Source organism: Trichinella spiralis (genome assembly GCF_000181795.1).
Source record: "Trichinella spiralis strain ISS 195 chromosome Unknown Scfld2159, whole genome shotgun sequence".
Classification (NCBI taxonomy): Eukaryota; Metazoa; Nematoda; class Enoplea; order Trichinellida; family Trichinellidae; genus Trichinella; species Trichinella spiralis.
This window is the reverse complement of record NW_003529098.1, coordinates 58,112-85,675: the sequence shown is the minus strand read 5'-3', so window position 1 is coordinate 85,675 and position 27,564 is coordinate 58,112. Positions and strand designations below refer to the sequence as shown.

Genomic DNA, 27,564 nt, shown 5'->3' with positions numbered 1-27,564 from the left:
CTCGATAACTGATCACTAACACACTTGTCATTAAAGCATTACATTAATTAAAGCGCATCTTTTTTATTACAGTCGAACATGGTCACGTGCACATTTTCCTTAAGTGCACAAAATTCTCACTAGTTAATTATACGGTAAAAAATGGATAAGTGTATAACTTGGTTGAGTGCATTATTTTGCAGCGCTCCACGGGATTTACTGTTCACAATATATATTCGTTATGTGCACAATAGTCGCGTTGCCGGCCGCTTTAGGTTTATCAGCCATAGCAACTACTGATACTCAGCAGAGTTTATGGTTCCCTACATCAAAATAAGCACGCCTATCACAGACAAGGCGAGCTAAGCCTTGCCAAAGTCAAAACAACTACTGCTTACCCAGGAAGTTACTTACAAGGAAGCTGTCGCAAATCTGGACACAATTTGACTATATTTTCACGAAAACAGCATAAATTCAGCCAAAAGCTACTAATCCAAATTGAAGATCAGCCAGTAAAGCTGGTAGCACAAAATATAATTCAAACCTACATTTCTGACAATTTTACTTAAAATAAATGGACATTTTTTTGCATTAAACCTATTTGTAAATGTGCAGCTATTGCTCCATTCAATTACTCTGCATAATTTTCAACTTTGGATAAGTGGATACTAATTCTTGCCAATTTTCATGTGCACTTAACCATGTTCGACCGTATTACAATTCTCATTTCATGTCATGTATTATCAATACAATTTCATTTAATTTTATCAATTCAATGTAATTTGCTTATACTATTTAAGCATAATTATTTTTAAAACATAACAAATTAAAAAATATAATCCAAATGTCTGATTTTCAAAACAAATTTAACACATTTGCTATTTTTTGCACAAACTGATTAATTGAAATTGTTCAATGGTTAGAAACAAATCATCCAATTTTGAACATTATTTTAAGATGATGCAATACAATACAATTCAATTCAATTCAATATTCATACTACATTATAGAATATAATAGAAGAATATAAAACTGGCTATAGCATTGGAATTTGTGCTTTTCTCGTTTTCAACGTATAGCAACCATTGTTTAAATCTAAATCTACTTGAATAAAACAGGTATAAAGTAAGAAACAACAAAATCATAATAATTAATAATTAACAAACTATTAATAATCAATCATTAAATAGAGAAAGTACTGCAAAACAGTAGCATAAAAACAATGAAATCAAATTTGCAAGTTTTTAAAATGTTGCCAATATGAATTATGAACTATTTTTGCATAATCTAAGAACTAAAACATTGTTAAATGTATAAAGCCAACTGTAAAGTTCAATAAAACAAATGAATAAAAGACAACCTGTGAATGTTCATTAATGTGGCAGTTTCATTAACAGTAAGATATATTCAGCTAAATTAAAACTTGTAAGATGGATAGTGTAAATAAGCTCGGGAAGTGGCATGTTTCTTGAGAATAATTAAAATGAAAATCGTAAACGAAAGAAGCATGATAACAAAAACAAATGCAGAAACCATTGCTGCTGTTTCGCCTGTGGACAAACAGATTCTCTGTGCACTGGCATGTTGCTCTTGTTGACCAGATTTTGACATTTCTACTTGTGAAATAATATTTCCAGTTTCACCTAAAATAACTTTAAATACTGGCATTTTCATTGGTTTTACTAATGTAATCTACCTTTAGCAGAAGTCTTGGCATCCCCAACTTCTAAGACTAACATTTCTTGACTAACATCAGTTTCCAAATTTAGTGGTTTGCTGTATGAAGGCGACTCAGTAAACCATGGTTCACTGTATACGTTTCTTCGGCTACGACTGTCATTTAGAATTTCCATAAGTAATTTTTCATTGTCCATCAAATCGAAGCTGTTTTCACCAGATCCATCATCTGGTAGGCTATCATTATTTAGCTGTACCGCCGCAGTAGTAGAGTTTTCTTCATCTGCAAAAATTAATTTATACAGTTATTTAGTGATTTAAATAATAAGTACGTAATAACTTAATTACGTATTCACCTGACATATATGTGGAGTCTTTGGTGTTGTGGAAAGCACCGTCTGCGCTTGTTTTGTTTGGCAATATTCCGTCAACAGCATGAATAAAGTTTTCATCGAATCTCATCTGTTCTGACTTTGACGTGTTGTTCTCAGTATAATTTTTTTCTTCAACAAGATTGTTCATTTCAGAGTCCAAAAAAGTCATGTTTAAAGATTCTTTCGTAAAAGTCATAGGTTTTCTCATAGCATTGGCTCCGCAAAGAGGTGGCTAAAGTTAGAATTTAATTTTGACAGTGGCATCAAATTTAAATATTCTTCATTTATATAACATTATTTCATCAAAAAAAATAAATCCTTTAAAAATATAAAATCTGAGAAGATAACAAGGTCTAAATATTGTAAAATCACATTTTGATCTGAAAAGTTAATTTTCTTTGCTGAAAATAAAAAGAATAATTTCTATTACCGTAATTCTTTCGCATCCACCATCTGATTTAAAGCATAATTTGATCTGACAGTGAAACTGTACTGCAAGAACATCAGCAAATTTAAAAACAGTAGTTTCTTGAAGCGCTTGAGTCAGATTTACGTTGTAACTGGGTGTTTCCATAATGAAATCATCCAGTGCACATCTAAATAATGTTAAACATAAATTTCAATTTTTTGACTTTCTTCATGGATGCGGTACTATTATTATATTATATTATATATATGATATGATATGATATGATATGATATGATATATATGATGATACGCATATATGATATATATATGTGGTTAAAAATATAAATTTGTGGAACAGTAATAACTAACCCATGTTCATCGATGATTGTGATGTTGTTTCCTTTTCCATCTTGTACGGTGCAGCTATGAACCAGTAAACCATATTTCTCAGATTCACATTCCCAAACATGCCAAACTTGATCTCCAACTTTTGCATAACTTACAGGTTCTCCATCAGGACTGCCCATTTTCAAATAATAATTGCATATTGGTAAAGGAGAGGTTTCTTCAATTGGAGCAGCTGCAATAGTGCTGAAAATAAATTACACCAAGTTATCTAATACTTGAAAATTCACATTATTCGATTGAAATAATATAATTTCAGTCATATAATTATATATTTACAAATAAATAAATAAATGTACACATACAGTTCAAGCATTTAGAATATAGTAAATTAATGCATGCACATAACAGCTATTCTGTTTACCCGTATTCTATTTTAATTCATTATCAAGAATTTTATAGTAAAATATGAATTACCTCACTTCAAGATTGGAAGTAATCATATGATCAGTTTCCATGTAGAAACAGCGTACTTTGTACGCCTTGTCCAATTTAGTTATAAACAATGGATGCAACTGAACAACGACAGTTGTCGTTACCGCCAGACCTTTTGGTTGGAGCTAAAGTAACGGTATGCTTTTCAGTTGAATATTGCCGCATAGGTTAAAATTTACCTGTCGATGTCGTATAGTACCGCATCCATGAAGATTAAATCGAACCTCGTTTTCATTTTCAAAGCTGCAGTTTTTATCATCATGAAATCCTCGTACAAAAATTTTGCTTGCTGGAGCAATGGTTGTATTTAACTTTAAAACAATTGCTTCCGGATTGCATTCAATCACTGGAGTACCTTACAAAGCAATTAATGTATGAAAAAAGTGAAATAAAGTTATAAAACAGACAATTCTAGTAAGCAGTATGAAACATAAACTACTAAATTACGTAATTACATAAGCAAGCTGCTAAATATAAAGAAACTATAATTTTCATATTATATTATATTATATTATATTATATTATATTATATTATATTATATTATATTATATTATATTATATTATATTATATTATATTATATTATATTATATTATATTATATTATATTATATTATATTATATTATATTATATTATATTATATTATATTATATTATATTATATTATATTATATTATATTATATTATATTATATTATATTATATTATATTATATTATATTATATTATATTATATTATATTATATTATATTATATTATATTATATTATATTATATTATATTATATTATATTATATTATATTATATTATATTATATTATATTATATTATATTATATTATATTATATTATATTATATTATATTATATTATATTATATTATATTATATTATATTATATTATATTATATTATATTATATTATATTATATTATATTATATTATATTATATTATATTATATTATATTATATTATATTATATTATATTATATTATAAATAGACATAATAAATAATTTTATATTTTATTATTATTAATGTGATGTCATTTTTTACGCTGAAAATTCGTTATCCTGTAATAAAAGTATTAAAATAATGGCATTTAAAATTAAAAATTGACCTTTAATAGTGGTTCAGTATCACTTGACTCACCAGATATGTCATTTTGAAATTTGACTGACGTACTTTCTTTTATTATCTGAAACAAAAAATTTCATTTCAGATAACTTTTATTATAGGTGCTATTCAAAATAAAATTAATAATTTTATTTAGAAAAATGATTCGTACCAAATAACTTGAATTATATACCTATGACAAAACAATGTAAAACTGTTCAGAAATTTAAATGCAAATATATAATGCCTCTAAATGATAGCTTAATGAAAAAAATACTTGCAAGTCAAAAAATATTATGAATGTTTTTCATAGAAATGAGCAATAAAGCTGTTCATATACTAATACTTGACTGGAAAATTTCTACAATTGTGTCTGTTTCAGCAGTATAGCGAATTATTTTATGCATTTAAACAAATGCGTTGAAAGAAATGAAAAATTCCAAATTCCTCATTCGAAATATGATTATTTTAGAATTGATTGAATTATTTATCTTTGTTTTGGTATGCTTCTATGTAGGATAAAAATTATGGATTTTGCTACAAAAGTTACTTGACTTTTAAAAGTGAATAATAAAAGTCAACATTGGATTGCTTTTCGATTTATCAGCTTATATGAGAGCGTAAAGTTTGTAAACAGTATTGTATCAGAGGGCAAATATTGAATTTATATTCGACGGCAAATATCAATACGTTTCAAGATTACATATTTATCAGTGACGTACCATTATGAAAAAATGAATGGTATTTATTGAAATAATTAGCAGGTTCGGTAAAAAATTTTTTTTTTAATTTCAAATTGTGGGTTCATTTCCAACTGTTTCTGTTATGAATGAATAATAAATGGACATTATCTTCAATTTCAGAAATGAAGAAGACTTACTACAACTAAACAGAATAGCAGAGCTGGAATAAACCACTTATAAGAAGACATTGTACGTAAGCAACGTCAGTGATGCAGCTTCGTCCGGATTGCTGAAAATATTCAACAATGAAAAAATGTCAGGATAATAATGTGCGTTGGTTTGTGAAAATGAATTGGCGCGACAGATAGTCAAAGTGGGAATGACCAGAGGCTATCTCTGAGACCGTTACAGGGTCATAGCGGCTACAAAGAATAAATTCGCGCTTCTTTGACACGCTGGACAACAAAGGTCACCTCGAAGATTGGCGCAGGCCATGCGGTTGTTCCTGAATAGAATTGTTGTGGTGTGAGAACGGGCAATATTCGACTTAGCCTGTATCGAAAATTACGTCCGGTCGTATTTCTCAAAAGGCAGGCGACCCGGTTTGACCGTCTTCTTCAACAACGCTGCGACTGTAGAAGATATGCTAGTCGACTGTTAATCGCAATTTTCATTGCCCTCTTATGAAAATTCTGGCAAGGTCCACCCATCAAATGTTCTTATTTACCACCAAACGCACCTTACAAACGCTTGTGCTGAATTGATTTGGTTACCCCTTTATAAATAAGCTTGTCTAAATTTTATCTACAAAAAACAGACTGTACACGGGAAAGGGGGAGGGGGATACTTTAATTTCGACAAAAAAATTATTTCTTATTTCATTTATTATTCATTTTTAAGCATTTCATCTTTTGATAATGAAAACAATAGAACCGCAGAATTTTTCATATCTTCAGTAAAGTAAAATGAGCAAAATATGATTACATTATTCATTAAATGTCTTTTTATTGAATAATGCAAAAAGTTTAATTAACGAACAAGAGATGCAATTATGATAATTAAAATTACCAATTTAATAATAGCACAAATTCACACACAGAAAAATTTCACAAAGCAAATAAATATAATCAAAAATTGTTTTTAATAAATAATAATAAACGTTTACTTGTAAAATAATTTATTGCACTTGTAATTTGTTCACATTTTTTTAACTGGAATTAGGTTATTAGCAAAAATTTTGTTATAAACTTCGATTAATGCGATTTGTAATTTCAAAATTAACTGCAATTCATTGTTCAAGTGCAGCGGAATGTCCAGGCAATTCCATAAGAGAACATAAGAATTAATTGAAATATGTATATCAGGTGAGTCAAGTTAACCAAAACATACCTCTATAGATCAGCCATTGTCAAACAAAAAATAAATAACTAAATAGCTTAATAAAATATATAAATCGTGAATCTTTTTTGATCCAGAGGCAAACAATTTTCTCGCTTCAGGTACAAGCAACACCAACACAACAGATTTTAGTCCGTTCAACTGAACGGTGCGATCAGACTAAGATACATTGACGACAATGATCGCATTTGCAAACGGACGAATTATTTATGCAAAACATAGATCCATAACAGCATTGTCGTCCCGTTTGCCAAATCAAGCGTATGACCAATGGCTATTTGCCGGACATTTACTACATTTAAATGAAAACGTTTCATTGGTCGCCAGCAGGCCACCATCCAGCAGGCTTTTTTGCAAGAAATCAAAAGCAAGAATTACCACGCCCTTTTTCCTAGCAAAAGAAGGCCGATCCTCTTTCTGGTCAATAACAAATTCGGCTAATCGACAATTTCACAAAATGTCAGAGTCGTAAATCAGAAATACCATTCTTTCATTTTATTTGAAATAGCGGAAGAAATATTTTTACAAACAATAAGTAGCATCATTTTCAAAATCCTAAATAATAAAATGATGATGAAACGGAAAAGATGAAAATTATCACCCTCTTCAATTATGATTCACCAGTATATTTCAATTAAAACAGTGCAACTTTTTGAAAAATTCGCATTTTAAAATGTGACTCCAAATTATACAATTAAATAAAAAATTTAATTTTTTTTTCATATTGAATGATGATTTCAACTTCAAATAATGCATTGAATTTAATTTATGAAATACATTTAAAATCTAAATCTAAATAGATGTACATATACATGTAAGTTTTTATTGCAGATAAATTTTTAAATGTTTATTACAATATATATATATATATACCTGCTGTTAATGTAATTAAAATTGTTTTCTTTCTATTTTATTTGTGCAACTTTCATGATCAATAAAAAGAGAGAATTTTATTGGGCCATTCTCCGGCAATTACTTAAAAAATATTATTGTTGTTGAAAGCATTATCATCTGAAAAACCGTGAAAATAATTTTTTAGGTTGCCGCTTTTATTTGTCACATAAAGAATTAAATGTTTTCTTGGTTCTATGCAGCGCTAAAATATATAATATAAATTACTTGAATAAACTGATCATTTCAAATTTAGAAAATTATTAAATAATTTTATTATGCTTATCACTTGAATACAATGTTGAAAAAGTTGCATGTTTTTAAAATTAAATAAATATACAATGGAACTCTGATTATCTAGACACATAAATTTCTGGGGTCCTTTGGATAATTGAATTTTCAGATAATCAGACATTTTTAATTTTTTGAAATGTATGTACACAACAACTGAAGCGTTTATAGCTATAATGAAGCTCAATCAGACGCGGAGTATTCGACATTCTGTTTATTATGCGACGTTATTTGCCGTTTACACGCTTAAATTGTATGAGCGTTTATTATTAACACGGCTGATAATATTTTTCAGCGATACATTCAAAAAGCAGCAGGTTTACTTTATATCATATTTCATATAATCACTATTAAGGTTTTGTTTGAACGAAGATAGCTTCTTCTGTGCAGCGGCATCACAAATATGTCTCATGGGCATCAGCTGAGTAGCGCTGATTTCTTTCTGCTGGTCCAACAACTTCAAGCCGACTTTGAGGCAAGAATGGCTCAGCCCTTCATTTGGCTTATCAGACATATTAGGTGTCTTCATTTTCGTCTTTCTCCATTGTTTCGAATACTTCATCGTCACTTAATGGTTCAAATAATGAGATATCATCATTGGCTAGCTACTGTTCAACTTCTTCCCGCCATAACTTAAACTTCTCGAATATTTCTATTACATCATCACAGCTTGTTCATTGGTTTCCACATTCCTCATTGTAACCAAGAAGTAGTTTATTCCATGATACTCACAAAGTGGATCTGGAAATCGAATCCCCCCCTTGCACAAATATATTCCAGCAATTTTTTCAAAAATTTACGTTCCTAAGCTGTGGCACTAGTTAAAAAGCTTCCATTAGCTTCGAAAAAGTACAATTCTTCGCAAGTGTTCTTTCTTATACCGCTTTTTTATAAACTTTGAATAACAGCTTGTGATCCATTGGCTGAACAAGCGATGATGCATTCGGTGGCGAAAATACAACCTAGACCAAGCCATTTTTACGGTCTACCAATTATTCGCAACTAGGATGACAAGATGCATTGCCAATTGTAAGTAGCATCCTTCCTGATTTTTTTGTCTTCTGCTAGTACTTTTTAACGTGAGGAATATAAAAATATCTCATCATGGCAGCGGGAAAAAATACCTCCTGTCATCCAGACTTTTGATTGATAATCATATACCATCGGCAACTTTTGCATACCAATCATCATAGCTCGTGGTCGTTTTGATTCTCCAACTAGCAACAGCTGTAAACGATCGCTACTTGTGGCATTTTCGCATCAAAGAATAGTCACTCTTTTCTTACATGACGTAAAGCTTTTGCTTTTTTTATTTAGTTTTTTGCTCCCAATTCAAAACCTTTCTCTTTTGGACATAAAAATCAGCAAACGACAGAATGTTACCGTATTAGTAAAATGCTGGTTGAATTTAATATTACAAAAAATGCACTTTAGCCAGCCAGACAAAATGTGTTCGGATAATCAGAGTTCCACTGTTTCTATATTTTCTTATACTAGCACAGCGTAAAAGCAGTATATTTTTATTTCATAGATGAAAATGTAAATATATTTCAAAGACTGAAAATTGACAATTTTATTTATAATTATGAATGAAAATTTTGGGTTTAAATTTTTGAGCAATATAAGAAATATTTATAATATTTGCAAAATTTGAAAGAAATATTAAAAGTAAAAATTCGAAGCAATTTGTATTAATTAAAACAAGTGGAATATTTTTCACTTGTTAAGCTAGTTGCATTTGAATATATATATTTTTTTTCTTTGATTTGCTTGCATAAAAATGAAAAAAACAATTTATATATTGGTATATTTATGCAGTGCTGTGATATTATTTGTTGAATGCGTGCTGATGGAAATGTTTATCTCTGCTCAGTGTTCTGATGTGTCGTTTAAGTTTTTGTGCTCAATTGACAAAATGATGAAAAATAATGGTCCTTGAAGTTTTCTTTGCAATAACTGTCAGTGTGCAATATCCTTGACCAACAGCGGCTAAATTGGACCCTTCAGGGTGATTTGACCAAACGCATGCAGTTCTTTGGTCAGTTTTATTATCAGCAGGGTCTGTTTTCTTTTGTGGCAAATTTTTCCGTTCACATCCTTGAACTTTGCAAACTGCGCCTTTACGGTTTTTATTTAGTGAATTTCAGAAAACTGACCATTTCCGTCGACCAAATTGAACGCCATATGTGGATTTTGTTGAAAAAAGGTAAAAATTCCCAATTTTTCCCGTTTATACAGAAAGCTTTGTTGAATGAAAAAGAAGAAGAAGAAGTAAACTTGCTTTGTCATTTGTTGTTGAAGAAGGGGAAAAAAATTTAGCTTTGTATGCAGTGACTGAAGTGAACATTTTTTTTGTCTCCACAAAGAAACAACGAAACCAATTCCCTTTTTCACTTCTCTTCAAAATGCTTAATTGTTCAGCTACGTTGTTCATTTTTGACTATTGTATTTGAAGCAGAATTGACCCTACCGTGACCATTTTATTGACCATCCTTGTTTACTCTGTGTTCATCTTTGTTATTATTCTTTTTCTTTTCATTTTTTTTACTTTTTAAATAAAAGCTTTTCCTCTCCAACAGTGCATTATTTTATTAGTGATCAATCAAAAGAGAAAAGGAAGCATGTTCATTTGTAGCAGAAGAATTTGAACATGCATGCATGTGTTGTGCATTTATTTATATATGAATACTTTTGCAATTCTGATCATTCATTTTCTGCTGACCAGGTGGTGATGGCACAGGCCAAGGCTATTTTTGAGCTTACTTAAAAAGTTATCTTATGCAAAACGGAAGTTAACTTTCCTTCTCCACTTGCACTACAAAAAAGGCTCTCGATCACTTGACCATTTTTCCAGAATATGAAACGTTGATATGATAATAAATTCATCATTTAAAAAAATGAATAAATATTTTTAAAAAAATAATGCAATCCATCAATTTTATATTTATGAATATAAAAATAAAGAAAAAAAAACAAGTAATAATAAATGAAATAATTTTATTTTGTGCTTGTGTGTGTGTGAGAGAGAGTGAGAGAGAGAGAGAGAATCACATGCTTGAAATGAAGAAAAATTGATTAACTTATCAGATGAATTAAATGTAATTTGAAATCAAGCATTATGCAAATGCAACAAGTTGTGGAAATAATTTGCAATGAAACAAAAAATACGCTTTTAAATTTTCAATTCTTCTTTCTTTTTTCTCGTTACAAATGATACGAATGAATTTTTATTTGTTTTCATTTTTGGATACGTTTGAAAAAAAATTTTAAACTTTTCAATATGTGAATGCTTCAATTGAGTTTGATTATGAATTAAACCAGCAAACCACCAAGTTGACGTTCAGTGCTCTGAAACTTTCACGCATTTTAAATTTAAAATTTTTCCTTTTACGAAAAGCAACAAACAAATCAAATTGGATCAAAATCAAACGTCGAATAGCATCGTTGAATTGGGGCGATGAAAAATAATCAATGAAATATTGAAATTTCACAATTTGCTGATTAAACAAGTGAACATTTTTGCTATATTTTATTAAAAATTCAATTAACGATCGAAGGTTGTTGTTTTTGTTGCCCAAATTTCAGTGTTATCATCAAAGTTGATATTATTATTATTATTATTCGAATCCAGAAGCAGAAACAACAAAAATGTTACTTAATAAATTTGAATTATTAATTGATTAATCAAATTTTCTTTTGATTAAAAATATTTTCCCCTCATTTTAAGCGAAACCTATCTACTTATCCATTTGTACATAAGTGCAAAACAGTAAAAATATAGCAAATGCATATTTGTTTAAATTTCAAATTTTAATTGCAAAAATGATTTCCAAAAAATAACTGAAAAGTTCTCTTTTGAAGGTTTGCTTCTTTTAATATTGTCAAAATTTATAATGTAATTTCGACAATATTATTTTTTCTTATTACTATAACTATAACTATTATTATTATTATTGTTGTTGTTGTTGTTGTTGCATTACAAATTTCGCCAATTTTTCAAATGTTCAGAAATGAACTCCATTGAATAGTTTCTCGCGTTAACCGACACTTGAACAATATATATATATATATATGAAAAGTTTAATACGATCAGGATTGTGTAGAATTTATTTTACCTTTTTTTTAATTTGAAAGCAAAAAAAAGTATCCTTTTATTTATTGTTCTTGTCAAAATTTATTGCAATCAATTGATGAGAAATTCATTTATTTGCAGGGTTGATTATTCTGTTGATTGTAGTTGAAGAAGAAATAGATAAAAACTTGTACATCAAAGCAGATTACACGAGGACGAGGAAATAAGCATGTTGGAGAAATTCCGTTCTGTTCTTCTACTTCTGGGCGTGTTGCATGTAGTTGCGTCTGCACAAACTGTCATCTCACGTTACGAATGCATCATTTTATTCGTAGGCGTGAGATAGAAGATGAAATAATAAGTGTTGCAGTTGGTTCATTTCTATTCATCCGAACCTGGCAGTTGAATGGGAGTAGTTGGTGCCTATATCCTATGTCGGTTGACAGGAGAAGAATAAAAGTGGATTTCATGTCCAACACAGAAACTGCAAGACTGACTTTCCCAAGATCTATGAAAGCAGGTGCCTCGAATTCGAGGAACCAGAGCGTTGAGTGTGTATATTAGAGAATCGCCATGTGATAGTGAAGCCAGCGTGCCGCAGAATTTCAACGAAAGTTACGCAGTGTTGCATTCACTTTGATCGGTGAATAGAAAAAAACGAATGATTGTGCGAAAAGCATTAGCTTGTTTGACAAAAACCAGCAACATTCAATTCAATATCGAATATTTTGAGATGAACTTGAAAATCAAATTGTACGTAATACAATTTACAACCGTGCAAATTGTTCATTTTGAATTGTATAACAGTAGACATTATTTGGACAGTGGACAAAAAACGAGCAAGTGAAATTAAATTAATCTTCTTTTTGATTTTGCTATTTATCTTTTTAAAGAAAAATAGAGTGAATTTATTTATTTATTTATTTATTTATCTATTATTAATAATAAATTTCAATCATTTCATTGAAGCATTGAATAAAGAAGAATTTAAAACTGGATGTTGCAAAAAGAAAAAATTGTTAGCTGTATTTTGCGCAGCTTTTTGCATCTTTTTCTTTTTTTGCTGTTGGTAAAATTCATTTGTGAAAATTGAATTCGAAATCAACATCAAAAAAATCGATCAATTTTAATTGTAATAAAAATTTTCAAAAATAAAAAAAAATTTGCGTGAAAAATGCCAATTTTCATTGCAATTCAAAGTGACAATCAATTTTATCATTCTGTTCATATAGTTTTGTCGGTCAGTTTTTAATAATTTTTCATTCGAATTGATACCTACGACGACAGTATGATTTGAAAAAAGTTTCTCCGACGAATCAATTGAACAATTTGTTTTTGTTGTTGTTGTTGTATATTATTGATCGATCAATGTTGTGATTAATCAGATCCATCCGTTTGACACTAGCTGCTGTTGGCTGACGTTTTATATAAGCAAAGCTTACGTGGTATTTTTAGAGTTGTCATCCGGCCGCTAAGACGTCCATCGGCCCAACTTCATTGTCCTGCCATGCTCAAATCACTACTACTATTACTACCAATCGACGACGCAATTAACACCACTTCTTTTCAAATTTCCACATCATCATCATCATCAACAACAACAATTAATACTCTCACGTTACTCTCATATTATAATTGTTAAAGAAATAAATGTTCAGACAAAATTCCAAACTTTCCTCTCTAATTCCATTTCTCAATAGTAAGTATTATTATTGATGAGTGTAGTCGAAAACGTTCTTTTTTCAAATTTGAAATCTCATCATTTAATTCAATTCCATTCCATATTCTATAGCTCTTTTGCTTGAAAACTGCAGTGAAATATTTGTTTTGTTCATTTTTTCTTTCACATCTCACACAACACGCTATAATGCACAACAGCATTATTCTTTGCACAATACTTTTCAACGATGCAGCCACACTGTGTTAAATTTACACTCTACTTGTACTTGAATTTATTTCAAAGAAAATTAAAAATTTATTTATTTCAAAAATTTTCTCTACTGAATCCATACTCTATAGTCTGTTGAATTGAAATTATCTAATTAACTTTTTTTCTTTCTTTTTTTGTTCGGAAAAATAATTCTGCACAACAACATTTGGAAGAACAATTTACCCAGTTGCAAGTAAACAGCAATAAAGTACCAGAAAATAATTTTTATTTTTTTTAATGAAAAAACAATAGACTGCAAATTCATATGTGCATGTATTTATTTAACTGTAAAGTATTGCATTTTTTCAGTTTCTTTTTCACCAACGTAGTTTTCAAATATATCACAAGAGATTTTAAATTTATTCTAATTTCAAAAAAAAAAAATATATATACATATATACATTTCTTATTTTCAGTTGCAAATTGATGCAAATACTTTTTTTTGTAAAATTTATAATTCAAACACAAATGGAAAACAACAATAATTAATATTGAACTTTTCAATCAAAAAAGTTACAGTAATTTTGAGTTTCACCAAACAGTATTGTAGTATGTTGTTTTTTGTCGTAGTGGTGTATTTGCGTTTTCTTTTTTTGTGCACTATTCAGTTGAACGAGCGTTGATTTATTTTTCACAATTTACAAAAGAAAAGAAAGGAACATTTGGTTTGTAATTTTGGCGTTTGTCGTAATTTTAATTGCAGTTCTGTTTTGAATATAGCTTTGTTCAAATTTGTGAAATTTGGGTTCGACAGATTTTCTTTGCCAAACAGCATCGACAGCTGTTTGAAATATTTTTTTCACGTCGCGTTCGACTACTGATTGGAGTGGACGAATGAGAAAAGGCGGAGTGTGATTTGAGCTCAGAGATTGAAAATCTTTTCGAAGAAAATGTTCCAAATGAACAATGGTGGTTCATTTTACTACTTTTACACGAACAAATGTTTCGTTTAATTTGTTTTTCAAGGTGAATTTTTCTTTTTCTTTTTCTTTTTCTTTTTTTTGATCTTCTTTGGCTGAATTAGTTTTTGTAAATTTTTATACATTTGCAGTATTTCTTTAAAAAAATAGTTTCAATAATTTGCGAAATTAATAATTGGCATGTTTTGCAAAATTCTTCTGCATTTTCAACATCAAAATTGACACCGTGAGTAAATGTGAATATGAATTCACACAACGGAACTTTTCTTGTTGATTTTGCTAAAATATAATTCTTTTTTTATATTTTGTTCAGTTGAAAAAAAGTTGACGTTGAAATTTATGAACAATTGTTTTCAGAGACAATTTTTTTCTTGTTTCAGTTTCATCTAGCAGCAGTCCCTCTTCGAAGCATTTTTTGCCTATCTGGCATCTAGCAGCACTCATACAGCGGAACAAATTTTTCCAGGTTCAAATAATGCGTAAGAACTGTGTCTTTCTTGTTGTTGTGTTGAAATATTGGAAATGTTTGTTTTACAATGAAATGGTAAGTTCAGTTGTACAGATACATTTGTTATATGTAGTTTGTTTTTCGTCTTGTAAATTTATTATCTGTATGAAAAGAAAACGAGCAAATTGTGAAATGATTGAATGGATGGATCAATTGTTGGTAGTGAAGGCGATTTTAATACAAAGGGAAAATACACAATTGACAAATTGTCCACAGTTGCAGCTTTCCAGCTAAACCAATACGTGAAAACTACTAAATTGTTAGCATTTGATTAATTTTCTGCTTATACTGGGAGTGTTCTATTCAAATCTTTACAGAAATTTTACTTTAATCTTTACAAAGTTCCTTTCTTTTTCAAACATTCATCCGTGCTTTTTTTTATACATGCTGATGAGGTTTGTTGTTTGTATGAAAAATTTTGCTTGACGTTTACTTGTTATATAAAATAATTTTAAAATGCAACAACAAACAGGTCGGCTGAATCATAAGCGCTGCTTTTGATGCTGAATGTTTAAACGTTTCGTTAGCATTGAAAGGTTGCAAATGCAGATTCTAAAGTAATGGAAACTTGGGTGTTCACCAACGCATTAGTCGGTTTAGTTCAGATGTTGAAAAACAAAGTTTACAATTTACACTATATATATATATAACTAAATTTGTTTGTTTATTTTTGTAAATGAAATTCCAGATTATTTTTTATTTTAGATAAAACTGGAAGGAAAACGATAACACTGGTAAAAGAGAGCAAAACTTCGTAAAGAATAAAATAATGAAATTCTTTGATTGCAAGCAAGAAAGATTTTCAGAGAAACAGTTATGCTAAAATTAGAAAAGTATTTTCGATGCTAACAAATTAGCAGTTGCCAGGCCTAGTTTTAGCTGACAACTGCAGCTGTGGGCAATTTATCACTTGTTGATTTTCCCATTGTACTAATATCGCCTTTAGCTACTCATCAGAACAAATTCCCAAGAAACGGAAAAGCATTTTATGCATAAATCTGATATAATTGTTGGGTAAAACGTAATTTATCGGACGATTTACTGACATTCTTTTGAACAGTATTCATCCACTCGGCGTGATAAAAGTCAAGCACTTTGATGATGCTAACAGAAAGGAGGAAAAATGGACGTCATCGAGCAGAAAAACTGTTGAAGTTTTTTCATTTCACAGGGCAATGGACATCGCATTCTTCGATGTCAGCCAGTGGTGTACCATTTGTGGATAAATTAAAACTGTCGGCACTACATTCTAGATTTTTTAGACAGATTATCGATTTTCCTACATTTTGCCCAGATGTGGATATTGAATCGACATACCAGATTTCAACAAACAAAAAAAATTCAGTTAAAAATTCCTGTTACTATTCTTTATTCTCATTATGTCTGATAATTCTGAATAGCATCTTGTAGCCAATCGGTCAGATATAAAAATTATCTTTCGTTTTATTGGAAATGTTCCAAAGTGTATGCCCAATGTGCAACGTGTGTCCATTGTTATTAAGGATTAGTTTATTTAGGTATAGGATAAAATACGCTGCATGGGTGCAAATGTATAGAAATTTAGAAGTTACGGTCGTTATTAGTGAGAAAGATCACTTAAAAAAAAGGTGCCCGGTGGTGGTGGTGGTGGATTCATCATTTTACTGTGAATTTCATTAAAATAATTAATTTCATCAAATAAGTATCATGAAAAATAGTAATTTTTGAATATAAATAGAATAAAGAAACCAAAATTTGACAAATAGAACGCATTACAACAAACGACAACCAGTAAAATTTAGCTTTTCGAAACCAGACGACAGACAACAAAATATATTTATCACAGATGACAGTCGAAATGAAAATTGGTCAGGCAGCTTAAAAAACCAATGAAAGAAATTTGTAGCCAATCAAATTTCGATGCGGCATGGTTTTGATGGAAATAACAAATCGACCCCATCAATTTTTCACTTGTACAGGAAGCAAGTAGGCTGATTTTGGGGCAAATATTGATTGAGTGATGACGAAAAGAAAAATTTTGTTCGCCCAATTCGCCCACCGTTTTTGCGATTAGTATTTATTCGAAGGTCGTCAATTTTCTGCTGCTTGTAGCATAAATTGTTTGTTCACTTTGTGAACAAGCATTGGGTAAATTTTTGCCGTCAAAATTATCTACAAAAAGTCATTACCACGAACATTGCGGTTTATTTTCATGCAAAAATGGTTGTCATCCGAAATGATCAGGTAGATGTTGTGTTTTTTTTTTCCATTTCTTCTCTGTCTTATGGGTGGATTTATTATTTGTTCGATGATTACACTTTTGTGGATGTGTTGTAAATCGTTATTTTGTGTTTTTTTGTTATTTTTATTTTGGTTCATTTTATTAATTAAAAAATAATTATTTGTACAGTTGAATGTAAAATTGCGAAGTAATGGCAAAGTGAAATTTGCTTACTGTAGTGGTTGTTGTTTTATTCGAGTTGCTGCAGTGGAATTTTGTTCACTGTAGTATTTGCGTGTAGTTTGTTTCTTCAACCAAAGGACACGCTTAATTTTCAATAATAAATTGAATTATTTGAATTTCAAGTAGAGCCATGTTTGTGTTAAATAATATTTTGCTTCGATGTTTGTGAATATGTGTCGAGTGAAATTTGAAGCGCTTGGCTTGAAGATGAAGAAGAATAAGAAAAAACCAACAACAACAAATCCAACTAGTATGCCTTCATTTTTCAGTGGAATGTGAAATTGGGGCTGGCTGGCCGGCTGATGTTGTAGCTGGCGGCTAATTGTCGTGCATGTCGCGTCATTGAAGAAGAGATGCAATTTTTAAAATTTGCTTTTTATTATAGCTTTCTTCTTTTTGTCCGATTTGTCGTCTTTGGCATTGACTTTCACCAAATCAACTGCTCGGGCAGTGTATTTTTGTACATTTTTCGTTTTTTTTTTCCATTAATCCAAACTCGTACTGTTACTTTCATACTGTATGTAGGCGACTGATTTTTGTCCAACATGTCAAAAAAAGTAAGTTTGTGATGCGATGTTTGCGGATATTTTCCGGTGTAAATTATTTATTTTTTTTCTTTTCCAATTTCCACGCCAGTTGAAATTCAGTTTAATTTTTCCCGTCCATCCTCGTCGCAGTTGGTTTTGCAAATGGCAAGATTGATATTTTAGTATATTATTATTATTTCTATTTTAAAAAAAGCATGCACATGTAGGTAGAATAGTTTTTTTTTTATTATAAAAATTGAAGTTATTGTTACTTTCTTTTTTCTTTGCTTTTTATAAAATTGTATTCCACAAATTATTAGTGAATTGTTCTTTCCGAGGTGTTTGTTTTTCAACGGTCCAGAAAGCTGAATGCCAGATGAAAGTGGAAATAAAACGAGATTGTAAAAGCCACTCCAATCAGTTGCAATTCATTCAGTTTCTTTCTTCTCTTTCACATTTCCCTCCCCCTTTTGCGTTTTACCAGAGAGCTAAGTAAGAGCTGAGAAAGCTGGTTTGCTTAAAGTCAACTTTAATGCTACTCCGTGAACGTATCAAAAATAAATAAATAAATCGTACTATTTTCCACTGATTTCATTCAACTGGGCGCATCATTTGCAAAAGCTCATTCAACAACTATTTTTGATTTTCTTACTGTCTTGTCCGTCCGCTTGCTTCGTCATGAATTAACGTGAAACATTATTCAAATTTCCTGAGCTCTATCAATCAGCACTGCTCATTTTTTTTCAATTTTCTTCAGTTGATATAATTTTTGTTGACTGTCCAATGTTATGTAAGTATATATATATATATATATACATATATACAATTTAGTTAATTTTACAATAAAATAATAGCATTGAATATATTTATAATTTTCTTTAAAAAAAATCTTTTTTTTCATAATTGACCATATACATATTGCATCAGAGAACCAATGAAATACATACATTTTTTAAAATATTTCTTTGTTATCTGGGTTAGTGTTCATGAAAACGTATATTTTATTAAAACAAAGCATCCCCCATTCACGTCAGTTGAATTGATTATTGGTTTGATGAAAGATATTTTTGTGTTTGTATCAGATTTTATTTTTTTCAAATTTACGATATAGTATAAAGCATTAAAAAGATTTTGTGAATAATTTTTAATTTCAAAAAAGAAATAACTGTGCAATCAATATGAGCAGAATGAATATTTTGTTTCTGTAAAAAAAACGTAACAATTCATGCAGTGAGAATTTTTGGGAAAATTATTGCAAAAAAAATAAAGATGAAATGATGATTTTTTGAAAAATAATTGATTCTTCAATTTCAGTTCAGTTTTATTTTTTTTTCTTTTTAATAAATAACATTGTTGTACAATTTTTAATAAATTTGGAAATTTTTCAAGAAGTTTGATTTGAATGATTGGTTGAAACTGTAATTTGTCTATTTGCACAGTTTTTAAATTTTTCGCTGTACTTACTGAAAATGAACAAGTTGAAAGAGAGAGGACAGCTTTAATGTGAAACCAATTGACCAGTGTAACAAATGAAACAATTATCATCTCAATAGTAATATAGTGGAAAAAAGTAAGATTAGAACAGGCAAAAAGGTCAGTATATATATATATACTGACACCGCATCGGTCGTTGCTGTTCTAATTCATTCATTCATTAAGCTTTACTGAGGTCACCTAGATTTTTTGTTTCAATTAATTAAATTTTCTATTTATCTAGAGTTAGCAGAAAGTTTGTCTTTAATTGGAATTTTAATTTCAGTTTTTATGGCAGTATTAGCCAGTTTTGAAGAGGACGATTATCGAGAAATTGTCGATTACGACGATTTGTATTTCGATGAACATTTCGACGACGACGACTGCGACGACAGTAGAACATTACTTTTCTGGTTCTACTGGCAACCGGTGATCACCATGATTGCTGTTGTTACGATTAGCGTTCTGTATTATTGGCTTTTGGCATCCAGCAGGAGGAGACGGAGGGGAAGAAGCATTGTTGTTGATACGACGACCAGTGAACAAATTAGCCGACCACAACGAGCTGCTTCGCCAATAGTAACTGTCTCAAATCAAGCAAAAGAAGCGGAAATTGTTCACATCAAACGGTCACTCAAGCAAGACCACAATTTTGGCAATTTTGATCCAATATCCTCCCCCAACAAGCGACCACCACACTTTGAACAACAATGCATTGCTGCTGCTGGTAAGCTTTGTTTTGTTTTATTGAGGAAAACAAAAAGCCGCTTCTTTCTTTCCACTTATTTTTCTTTTTTTCTTCTTTTCATAACGTGTAGTGTTAAAAAAATTTATGAAATAAATAAACCAACAACAGTAGGAGGGGGGAGGGTAGGTAGAGGTGGTGTGTATTAGATGTGTTTTCGGCCTTTTCTTCTGTCTTAGCTTCGATTAATTATTGTTCAGAGTTGTTTTTATTCAGTTGAATTACTGCGTGGGATTTGAAAGAGATTTTTTGGCACTGAAGAAATTTTCATTCAATTCACATTAAATAATAGTCAATTGCGCAATTTTAGAAATGCATCAACGAGAAATCTGTGCGGACGATTTTTTACAATTATCATTACAAAGTAAGTTTTTTTTTGCACAAATGAAATAAAATGGGATTGTAATTTAATTTTTGTTGTAGATGATTGCCTGAAAGATCGAAATGATGTTGTTCTACTTCAGTCCCGTGAGATGGCTTTGAACAGTTGTGCGATGATGAAAAGTCTGCCGAATGATGATGAATCCGGTGTATTTGAGAAACAAATTGAACACAGTGAATCTGCTTTTGCGAACATGCAGTTACTCGTAAATTCTGAGCGTGAAAGCGAAAAGCACGATCAAAACTCTTCTGATGAAGAAGGTTTGGACAAATTTCACTTCACTTTGTTTTTGAGGAACAGCTCTTCTGATGAACGCTCATTTTCAGAAGAAAAATCAATCACCAATGATAGAGATAACAACAACGTCGCACTGTTTGTTGTTTCTTCTTCTAATCAAACTCGGCATGCTCAGTCTGATGATACCCCAAACTTAGAATCTTCTTCAACCACCACCACTGTTTCTAATATTGAAGCAGCAACAGCAGCAGTTTCGTCGTCGTCCTTTGACTTGGAAAAACCGCTTCTTCCTTTGGACGACGTTGCTTTCTCCAATGCTTTCACCATTGTTCAACTAGCACAAAATTCTTCGGATCATCAACAATATGCTGAAACCGAACCGCTTAATTTGCATCCTGAAAGCAATAATCACAGCACAAATCCCATTGAAACCTTCAAACATGATGAAAAATATCATCCAAACGGCCTGGCAACAATTAACAATAATTCTACTATTCTATTAACCGATAGCGTTGTTTTTACGGAATCTCAGAATTTTGCAAAGTCAGTGGGCATCCTACCTGATGACGAAGATATCTCTGTTGAATTTTTCCAAAATCCTCCTAGCAGTGCACATTTTCAAGAATCTGATTCTACTTTTTCGGATAATTTTTATTCGAAAATGGATATTACCTCATTTCGAGATACTGACTCACCAGTTGCAGATTTTTGTCAGAAACCAGTGGACAATGAAGTCCAATTAGCAGAAGTCGATTCGACGAAAAAAACAACCACAGAACCTAACTCAGATGATGTCGAGGAAAAAAATACCGATAATTTATCCAGGCAATCAGAATTATTATTAACAGTGAATAATGACAATAGAACAACTTATCTGAATACTGAATCAGCAGAATTTTCGGACACTCCACGTGAAATTAGTAGCGTTAACGATGTTGACTTGGTAGAGGTGGAAAAAATTGCACGAAAAAATGAAAAGATGTTGCGTAAAATAACAAAAAACAAGCACGGTGAAGCTGATGACAAGAATTCAACAACAAATGTGGGAAAAAAAGAATTCATTCAATTGCATTCCGTGAGCTCTGAGCACGAAAAAATATCTTCGACTGATTTTCCACAATCGGATGAATTGTTTATTGCATCGAAAGCTGCATTGGAACGAAGTGAGAAGACAAATTTAACATTAACTTTAGAGCAACTTTTGTTCGATGAAAGTGCACAAAAGGATGATGTGGAGAAAGGTCAGCCACTGTTGACAGAAGTTGTTCTTCAGCAGGCATCTTCTGCTGTGAGTTCAACACAGTCAGTTGATGATGAAAAAATGAAATTGCATGCTAAAGACAAAGATACGAAATTTGTAATGTTTCACACCAGGAACTCTGAAAATAATCTACAACATTCTATTTCTACTGAATGCAGTTCTACTGGAGCTGCCAGCACTGCTAGTGAACCTACATCTGATTGCATGTCATGTACAGACGGGAGAAACTTAGAATTGTATGTCGTTGATTGTGATGTAAAAAAACAAGAAGGTGATGAAAAAGATGAAAATGAGCAGTCTCAGAATGAGGTATACTGCAACAAAGGAGGAGAAAGAAGAAGAAGAAGAAGAAGAAGAAGAGGTCGAAAACACGGTGACAGATCATCATCAAAGTTTTCTTTCAAGTCAGAAGAGGTGGAACACGTGAAATCAGACTTTTCTGATAACGGCAACATTGGCAAAGATGATAATATGCACGAAGGCCTTTTGCATGTTGCACGTGATGTAATTGAAAATAACGGATTCGCATCAAAAAGTGTACAATCTGAAGAAGCTTCGTTTTTGGCAATTGATGAACAAATTGTAGAGCCGAAGGTCATCATTGGGAGTGCTAGTGCATGTGGAATGAACGTTGCAGAAATTTGCAACAAAAATGACGATGCTTTGGATAATTTGGAAACTGTCATCCCAGTGCGTAAATTATTAGAAGAAGAAAGAGAAGATTTGACAGTGTCAAACAAATTGGATGCATCAAATGAAGTAGCAAAAGCAGTTTCATTCTGTTCGACAGAGAATGACGAAACGACGGCACAAATTACGGGCAGTGAAAATAGTGAAATTCAGGTGCATTCAGTTTTTGTTGTAGATGTAGAAGAAAAGTCACAGCCTGGCGAAGGTGAAGAGAGGCAAGCTGCTGCACGGTGGGGCAGTTTGCAGGCAGTGAAATCGACTTCTGCTTCTGATAGTTCGACTTCGACATGCGACGGTGAAACGTCGGATAAAATGATAAAGTCGGATGGGAAAAAACAGGTGAATTCTGCTTGTGAAATTTTACAAGAAAGAAGAAAAAGTGAACAAAGTGAAACCATATTCGAACGAGACGTTGATATTGAAGTTCATTTTAATGTTCCTGATGATGATGATGATGATAAGAATTTGAAAAATGATAGCTCATCCAAATCGGAGAAAACGTATTCAAGAACAGAAAAAATGGAAACGGAAATTGTTCGTACAGTTGAAATTCATTCAGAACATCGTAGTGAAGAAAACGCATCGTCGTCAGTAGTAGTAGTAACAGCAGCAGCAGCAGAACCATCGGTAGAAATAGGCAGCAGGGATGGTGTAGTTCAAGTGGAACTGCCACGCCAAGCGGAAGAATTGTCGTCAGTTTTGGGAAATGAAATTGCCTGCGACAGTGAAAAGTCGTCGTCAGCGTCGAACGATGGCAATTGCAGCTCTGATCCGTCCGTATTTGCTCGGTCGCAGTTGGTTTATACCGTTGCCGCTTTGCCACATATCAACCAAGAATCGAACGCATGCGGTGGTGAAACGTGCGATGAAGAGCACACCACCGCGACAGAAATCGACAGTGACGAACCTTCAGTCAAGAGTAAAGAGAATGAAAATGCAACAGAAGCTGTGACAAAATTGTCAAGTGGAAGTTTATTGAGAAAATCAATCAGCTGCGACCAGAACAACGTTGGAAAATATTTCGCCGGCCAAGATGGAATTTCCAGTCCGCCTATGGTTAGCAGTTTGCTTGAAGTTGTCGGAGCTACTTCGGTTACCCAAGCCGTTGACAAACTCTCTACATTGGAAGCGATTAGTGATGTGATGCGCCGAGCTGGCTTAGAGTCGAGCAATCTCATTTTTGGTAAATGTAATCTCTATCATTATCATCATCATCATCACATCATTTTCTCTCCTTGAAATGCTTATTTGTATTTGAAATTTTACCATATATTTATTTTATACATGAAAAATAATGTAAAAGTTACGTTCAGTTGAAATTCCATTTTACGCTGTGTACTGCATTCATTGTCTTATCGATTTTATTTAACCATTACTTTGTTACAGGCATCGATTATACGGCTAGCAATAAATATCAAGGCGAAAATTCATTCGATCACAAAAGTTTGCATACCATTGACTCGGTTATTCAAAATCCATACCAGCAAGTACGTTTCTGCTATTCGCTGTTGCTCAATTTTTCAAAGTCTCTCTGTCTTGTCTCATTATTATTCAGGTCATCACTATTATGGGTAAAACTTTAGCTCCATTTTCAAACGGGGGCACTATTTCTGCATTTGGCTTTGGCGATGTGTATACGTCTGATATGTCAGTATTTCCATTAAAAAAGGATGGCGAATGTCATAGTTTTGAAGAGGTAAAACGGTTTTGTTAAAAATTTTTTCCAAATAAATTAAATCAGTGAATATCAGTCATTAGATCATTAGAACTTTAGAGGAAATATTTTATTTTATTTTATTATCAGCAAAAATTGCACAGCAAAAAGAAGAATTCTAAATTCAATTATATAAGTATATTTATTCATTATTTCATAATGACGAATTATTTGATATATATTTTTAATTAAGATTTTCTAAAAAAACTATTTGTAGATTGGATTTTTAATAGCTAAAATTGTGCTGTGAAGCATACATTTTTTTTGCACTTGCAGGTTTTAAATGTTTACAACACGATCACGCCGGAAGTTATTCTTTGCGGCCCAACAAATTTTGCACCCTTAATTCATGAAGCAACCAAAATATGCAAAAAAGTGAAAACTGTGAGTGATTATTTACTTTTAAAACGTTGCTAAAATCAAACCATTTTATTACTTTTAAGTATCACATTCTTGTCATTGTGGCTGATGGTCAAGTTACAAATGAAAAGGCTACCCGGGATGCTATTGTATCCGCTTGCAAGTACCCACTTTCTATAATTGTAGTCGGCGTTGGAGACGGACCTTGGGATATGATGCGGGTTTGTTTTTGTTGATAAATTATTCAATTTGTATGGATTAATTTTTTTTGAGGCATTTGACGAATCGCTTCCTAAACGGAAATGGGATAATTTCCATTTTGTCAATTTTCATCAGGTGACGTCGAATTCCTCACAACCTGAATTAGCTTTCGTTCTCGAAGCACTGCTTGAAATTCCAAATCAGTATAAAAAGATTAAAAGTCTTGGACTGCTAGATTTCGATAGTTTTGCATAAGATTTTTGCTTTCCGGCAATTGACTGGTTTTCATTGTTCAACATGCATGTAAATTGATTTTGCCATGCTTCTAGAGTGGAATTTTATCAAATATTTTTATAATACAAACTTGCATCATTATACAATATTATTCACAATATTTACATTTATAATATTAAATTCAACCAGCATTTTAGTAATACTGTATGTAACATTCTGTCGTTTGCTGATTTTTATATCCGAAATAGAAAGGTTTTTTCAGTTTGGAACAAAAACTAAGCTTTAAGTCATTCAAGGAAGGAGTGATTGTTTTTTGTTGTGCGAATACCACACGTAGCGATCGTTCACAGCTGTTGTTAGTTGGAGAATCAAAACGTCCACGAGCTGTGATGATTGGTATGCCAAAGTTGCCGATGGTATATGATTATCAACCAAAAGTCTGTTGGATGCTATAAATATATAATGAATCCAAATTACAGTTTTTGTTTCTGTGGCATCATTGCTATAATTCTAAGTTTCATCATTTTAGCAGCTACATTTAAAATCAAAGATATTTACAAAGATCTTCTTTTTTTAAGAGGTAATAGTTTATGCTTTTTTTAATTAACGGGAAAAAACATAATTTGCCCACTTTATATTATTTTTATACTTTTGATTATAATATAAAAATTATTGTTTAAATTGTACATTTATTTGAACATTGTCGAAAGTTTTTTTAATGAAAATAAATGTTACTTATTTATCATTACATATCTGAACTTTCATTGTATTTTGAACATGGAACAACATTTTTTATTATTTGGTAATATATGTATATGTGTGTGTGTGTGTGTGTGCACATATCTACTTACTAGACGGACATTTTAGACAGGTTCTGTAATAACAATAAAATATTCAAAGGAGTATGATAATAAAAATAATATATAAATAATAAGTTGTCATGAAAATATTAAGATCACCAAAAAAATATTTCATTTCATGAATCCATAGATCTATAAATTTTTTATTTTAATTAGTTATATTTTAATAATCTGCTATAGTACAGCTTCATTGTGAATACAATTATGCGTTGGGTAAAAGCTGAATTCGAAATACAGCAAGAAACTATATCTACAATGCTTATTAAAAAGAAACGTTTAATTAATAAAGTAACACATTTTATATTTGTCATAAACACGGTGGTTATAGTTTTAAGCAATTTAAATTGAATTTTTCCTAAGTAATTTAAATTTTATATTTTTATTCAAATATAAGCATATATGTGCATAATTTTATGATTTATATTCATATTTAGAAGACGATTTTTATAAGTATGCAGTGCTGATTGTCTCAAATGATTAGTTTTTATTTTCTTGAATTGATAAATTGAATTAAATATTTTTATTACTGTAATTTCAGTGAAATAAATAGGTATTTTTATTTGATTTTGATTTAAAAATGAAAGAAAAAATCACCATTGGCTATATTTTAATTACTTAATGCATATTACAATGACTAAATATGCTTATTTATCGATGCATATAATAAAACACTTTTAACCCAAATCCGGGCACCTGTCTACATATGTAGACAAACGATGTTTGGAAAAGTGTTGTGACATGAAAAAAGGTAATTAGCCCTATTCATTCCAAAACTTTCGATAAAATTTTATGCTCCACCTTCACAGCTAATTTTTTGGTTCTATGACGTTTTTAAGCTGTTGTTTCATGTTTACTATTCATATTCCGGTATGTTTCATGGGTGTCTGTAAGTGCTCTCAGACCTATTTGATGTTTGTTTAACAGTCACTGATTTTAGCTGAATATACGACAAAAACAGTCAGTTCTTTATGGCAGCTTTAAAAACCCATTATGCAGCAATATATTGCTAAAGATAATCAGTTGTGGTGAAATTGTGATTGCCACTTTTCCATTTTTCCATACATATTGGCCATTGGACCATTTGACCGGGGAAAGTACAGTGTGAAGATCAACTGGATATATGACGCGGAGAATGGTTATGCTCTGAAATATTTGTTATATGTTGACAGTACGGTGTAATACCATTGGTTCTATCGCCGAAACTTTTCATTGATTAAAATTGTTCAGCTTGGATTAGTTACAATTTTTTTCATTTCAATGGTCTAAATTTTTAATTACATAACAATTCATTGCGTAACCTTTGACCTCTTTTAGTGTTTGGTTTGATCCGTGACGTCTATAATGGCCGGTAAAATTTTTCA

General features: G+C 31.1%; 4 protein-coding genes across 4 annotated transcripts; 2 read left to right on the top strand and 2 right to left on the bottom strand.

Moving 5' to 3' along the window:
- Positions 1-1,395: 1,395 nt before the first annotated feature.
- On the bottom strand, positions 1,396-5,314 carry Tsp_11942 (conserved hypothetical protein). The gene is made up of 9 exons (XM_003368659.1): positions 5,264-5,314; positions 4,420-4,465; positions 3,459-3,625; positions 3,262-3,404; positions 2,809-3,030; positions 2,461-2,626; positions 2,013-2,262; positions 1,676-1,939; positions 1,396-1,622 (listed from the first exon to the last, which is right to left on the bottom strand). Exons 1-9 carry the CDS (start codon positions 5,312-5,314, stop codon positions 1,396-1,398), a joined length of 1,536 nt encoding a protein of 511 aa, XP_003368707.1.
- Positions 5,315-5,471: 157 nt separating this feature from the next.
- Tsp_11941 (hypothetical protein) lies at positions 5,472-6,802 on the bottom strand. Its single transcript, XM_003368658.1, has 3 exons — positions 6,683-6,802; positions 5,635-5,720; positions 5,472-5,571 (listed from the first exon to the last, which is right to left on the bottom strand). The coding sequence occupies exons 1-3, from the start codon at positions 6,800-6,802 to the stop codon at positions 5,472-5,474; spliced, it is 306 nt and encodes a 101-aa protein (XP_003368706.1).
- A 5,231-nt stretch (positions 6,803-12,033) lies between these two features.
- Tsp_11940 (conserved hypothetical protein) lies at positions 12,034-14,486 on the top strand. Its single transcript, XM_003368657.1, has 4 exons — positions 12,034-12,273; positions 12,452-12,561; positions 13,174-13,335; positions 14,369-14,486. The coding sequence occupies exons 1-4, from the start codon at positions 12,034-12,036 to the stop codon at positions 14,484-14,486; spliced, it is 630 nt and encodes a 209-aa protein (XP_003368705.1).
- Positions 14,487-19,810: 5,324 nt separating this feature from the next.
- Tsp_11939 (copine subfamily) lies at positions 19,811-26,749 on the top strand. Its single transcript, XM_003368656.1, is given in 13 exon segments — positions 19,811-20,246; positions 20,575-20,628; positions 20,688-24,017; positions 24,221-24,321; positions 24,390-24,530; positions 24,825-24,932; positions 24,992-25,129; positions 25,182-25,353; positions 25,541-25,595; positions 25,606-25,759; positions 26,384-26,491; positions 26,638-26,653; positions 26,742-26,749. 13 exon segments carry the CDS (start codon positions 19,811-19,813, stop codon positions 26,747-26,749), a joined length of 4,821 nt encoding a protein of 1,606 aa, XP_003368704.1.
- The last annotated feature ends 815 nt before the right edge of the window (positions 26,750-27,564 follow it).

Coding starts and splice junctions, on each gene's coding strand:
- Tsp_11942 (XM_003368659.1), bottom strand. CDS start 5,314: ATGTCTTCTTATAAGTGGTTTATTCCAGCTCTGCTATTCTGTTTAGTT. Junction 3,626..4,419: donor ATTTCAAAATGACATATCTG/GTGAGTCAAGTG, acceptor AAGGTACTCCAG/TGATTGAATGCAATCCGGAA. Junction 2,263..2,460: donor GTGGATGCGAAAGAATTACG/GTAATAGAAATT, acceptor TTCTAACTTTAG/CCACCTCTTTGCGGAGCCAA.
- Tsp_11941 (XM_003368658.1), bottom strand. CDS start 6,802: ATGGTGGCCTGCTGGCGACCAATGAAACGTTTTCATTTAAATGTAGTA. Junction 5,721..6,682: donor CAATGCTGTTATGGATCTAT/GTTTTGCATAAA, acceptor TGCGATTAACAG/TCGACTAGCATATCTTCTAC. Junction 5,572..5,634: donor TTTGAGAAATACGACCGGAC/GTAATTTTCGAT, acceptor AATTCTATTCAG/GAACAACCGCATGGCCTGCG.
- Tsp_11940 (XM_003368657.1), top strand. CDS start 12,034: ATGCATCATTTTATTCGTAGGCGTGAGATAGAAGATGAAATAATAAGT. Junction 12,274..12,451: donor GGAACCAGAGCGTTGAGTGT/GTATATTAGAGA, acceptor GAATATTTTGAG/ATGAACTTGAAAATCAAATT. Junction 13,336..14,368: donor ACAACAATTAATACTCTCAC/GTTACTCTCATA, acceptor TTTTGAATATAG/CTTTGTTCAAATTTGTGAAA.
- Tsp_11939 (XM_003368656.1), top strand. CDS start 19,811: ATGGCAGTATTAGCCAGTTTTGAAGAGGACGATTATCGAGAAATTGTC. Junction 20,247..20,574: donor ACAATGCATTGCTGCTGCTG/GTAAGCTTTGTT, acceptor GCGCAATTTTAG/AAATGCATCAACGAGAAATC. Junction 25,354..25,540: donor TGGACTGCTAGATTTCGATA/GTTTTGCATAAG, acceptor CCAGCATTTTAG/TAATACTGTATGTAACATTC.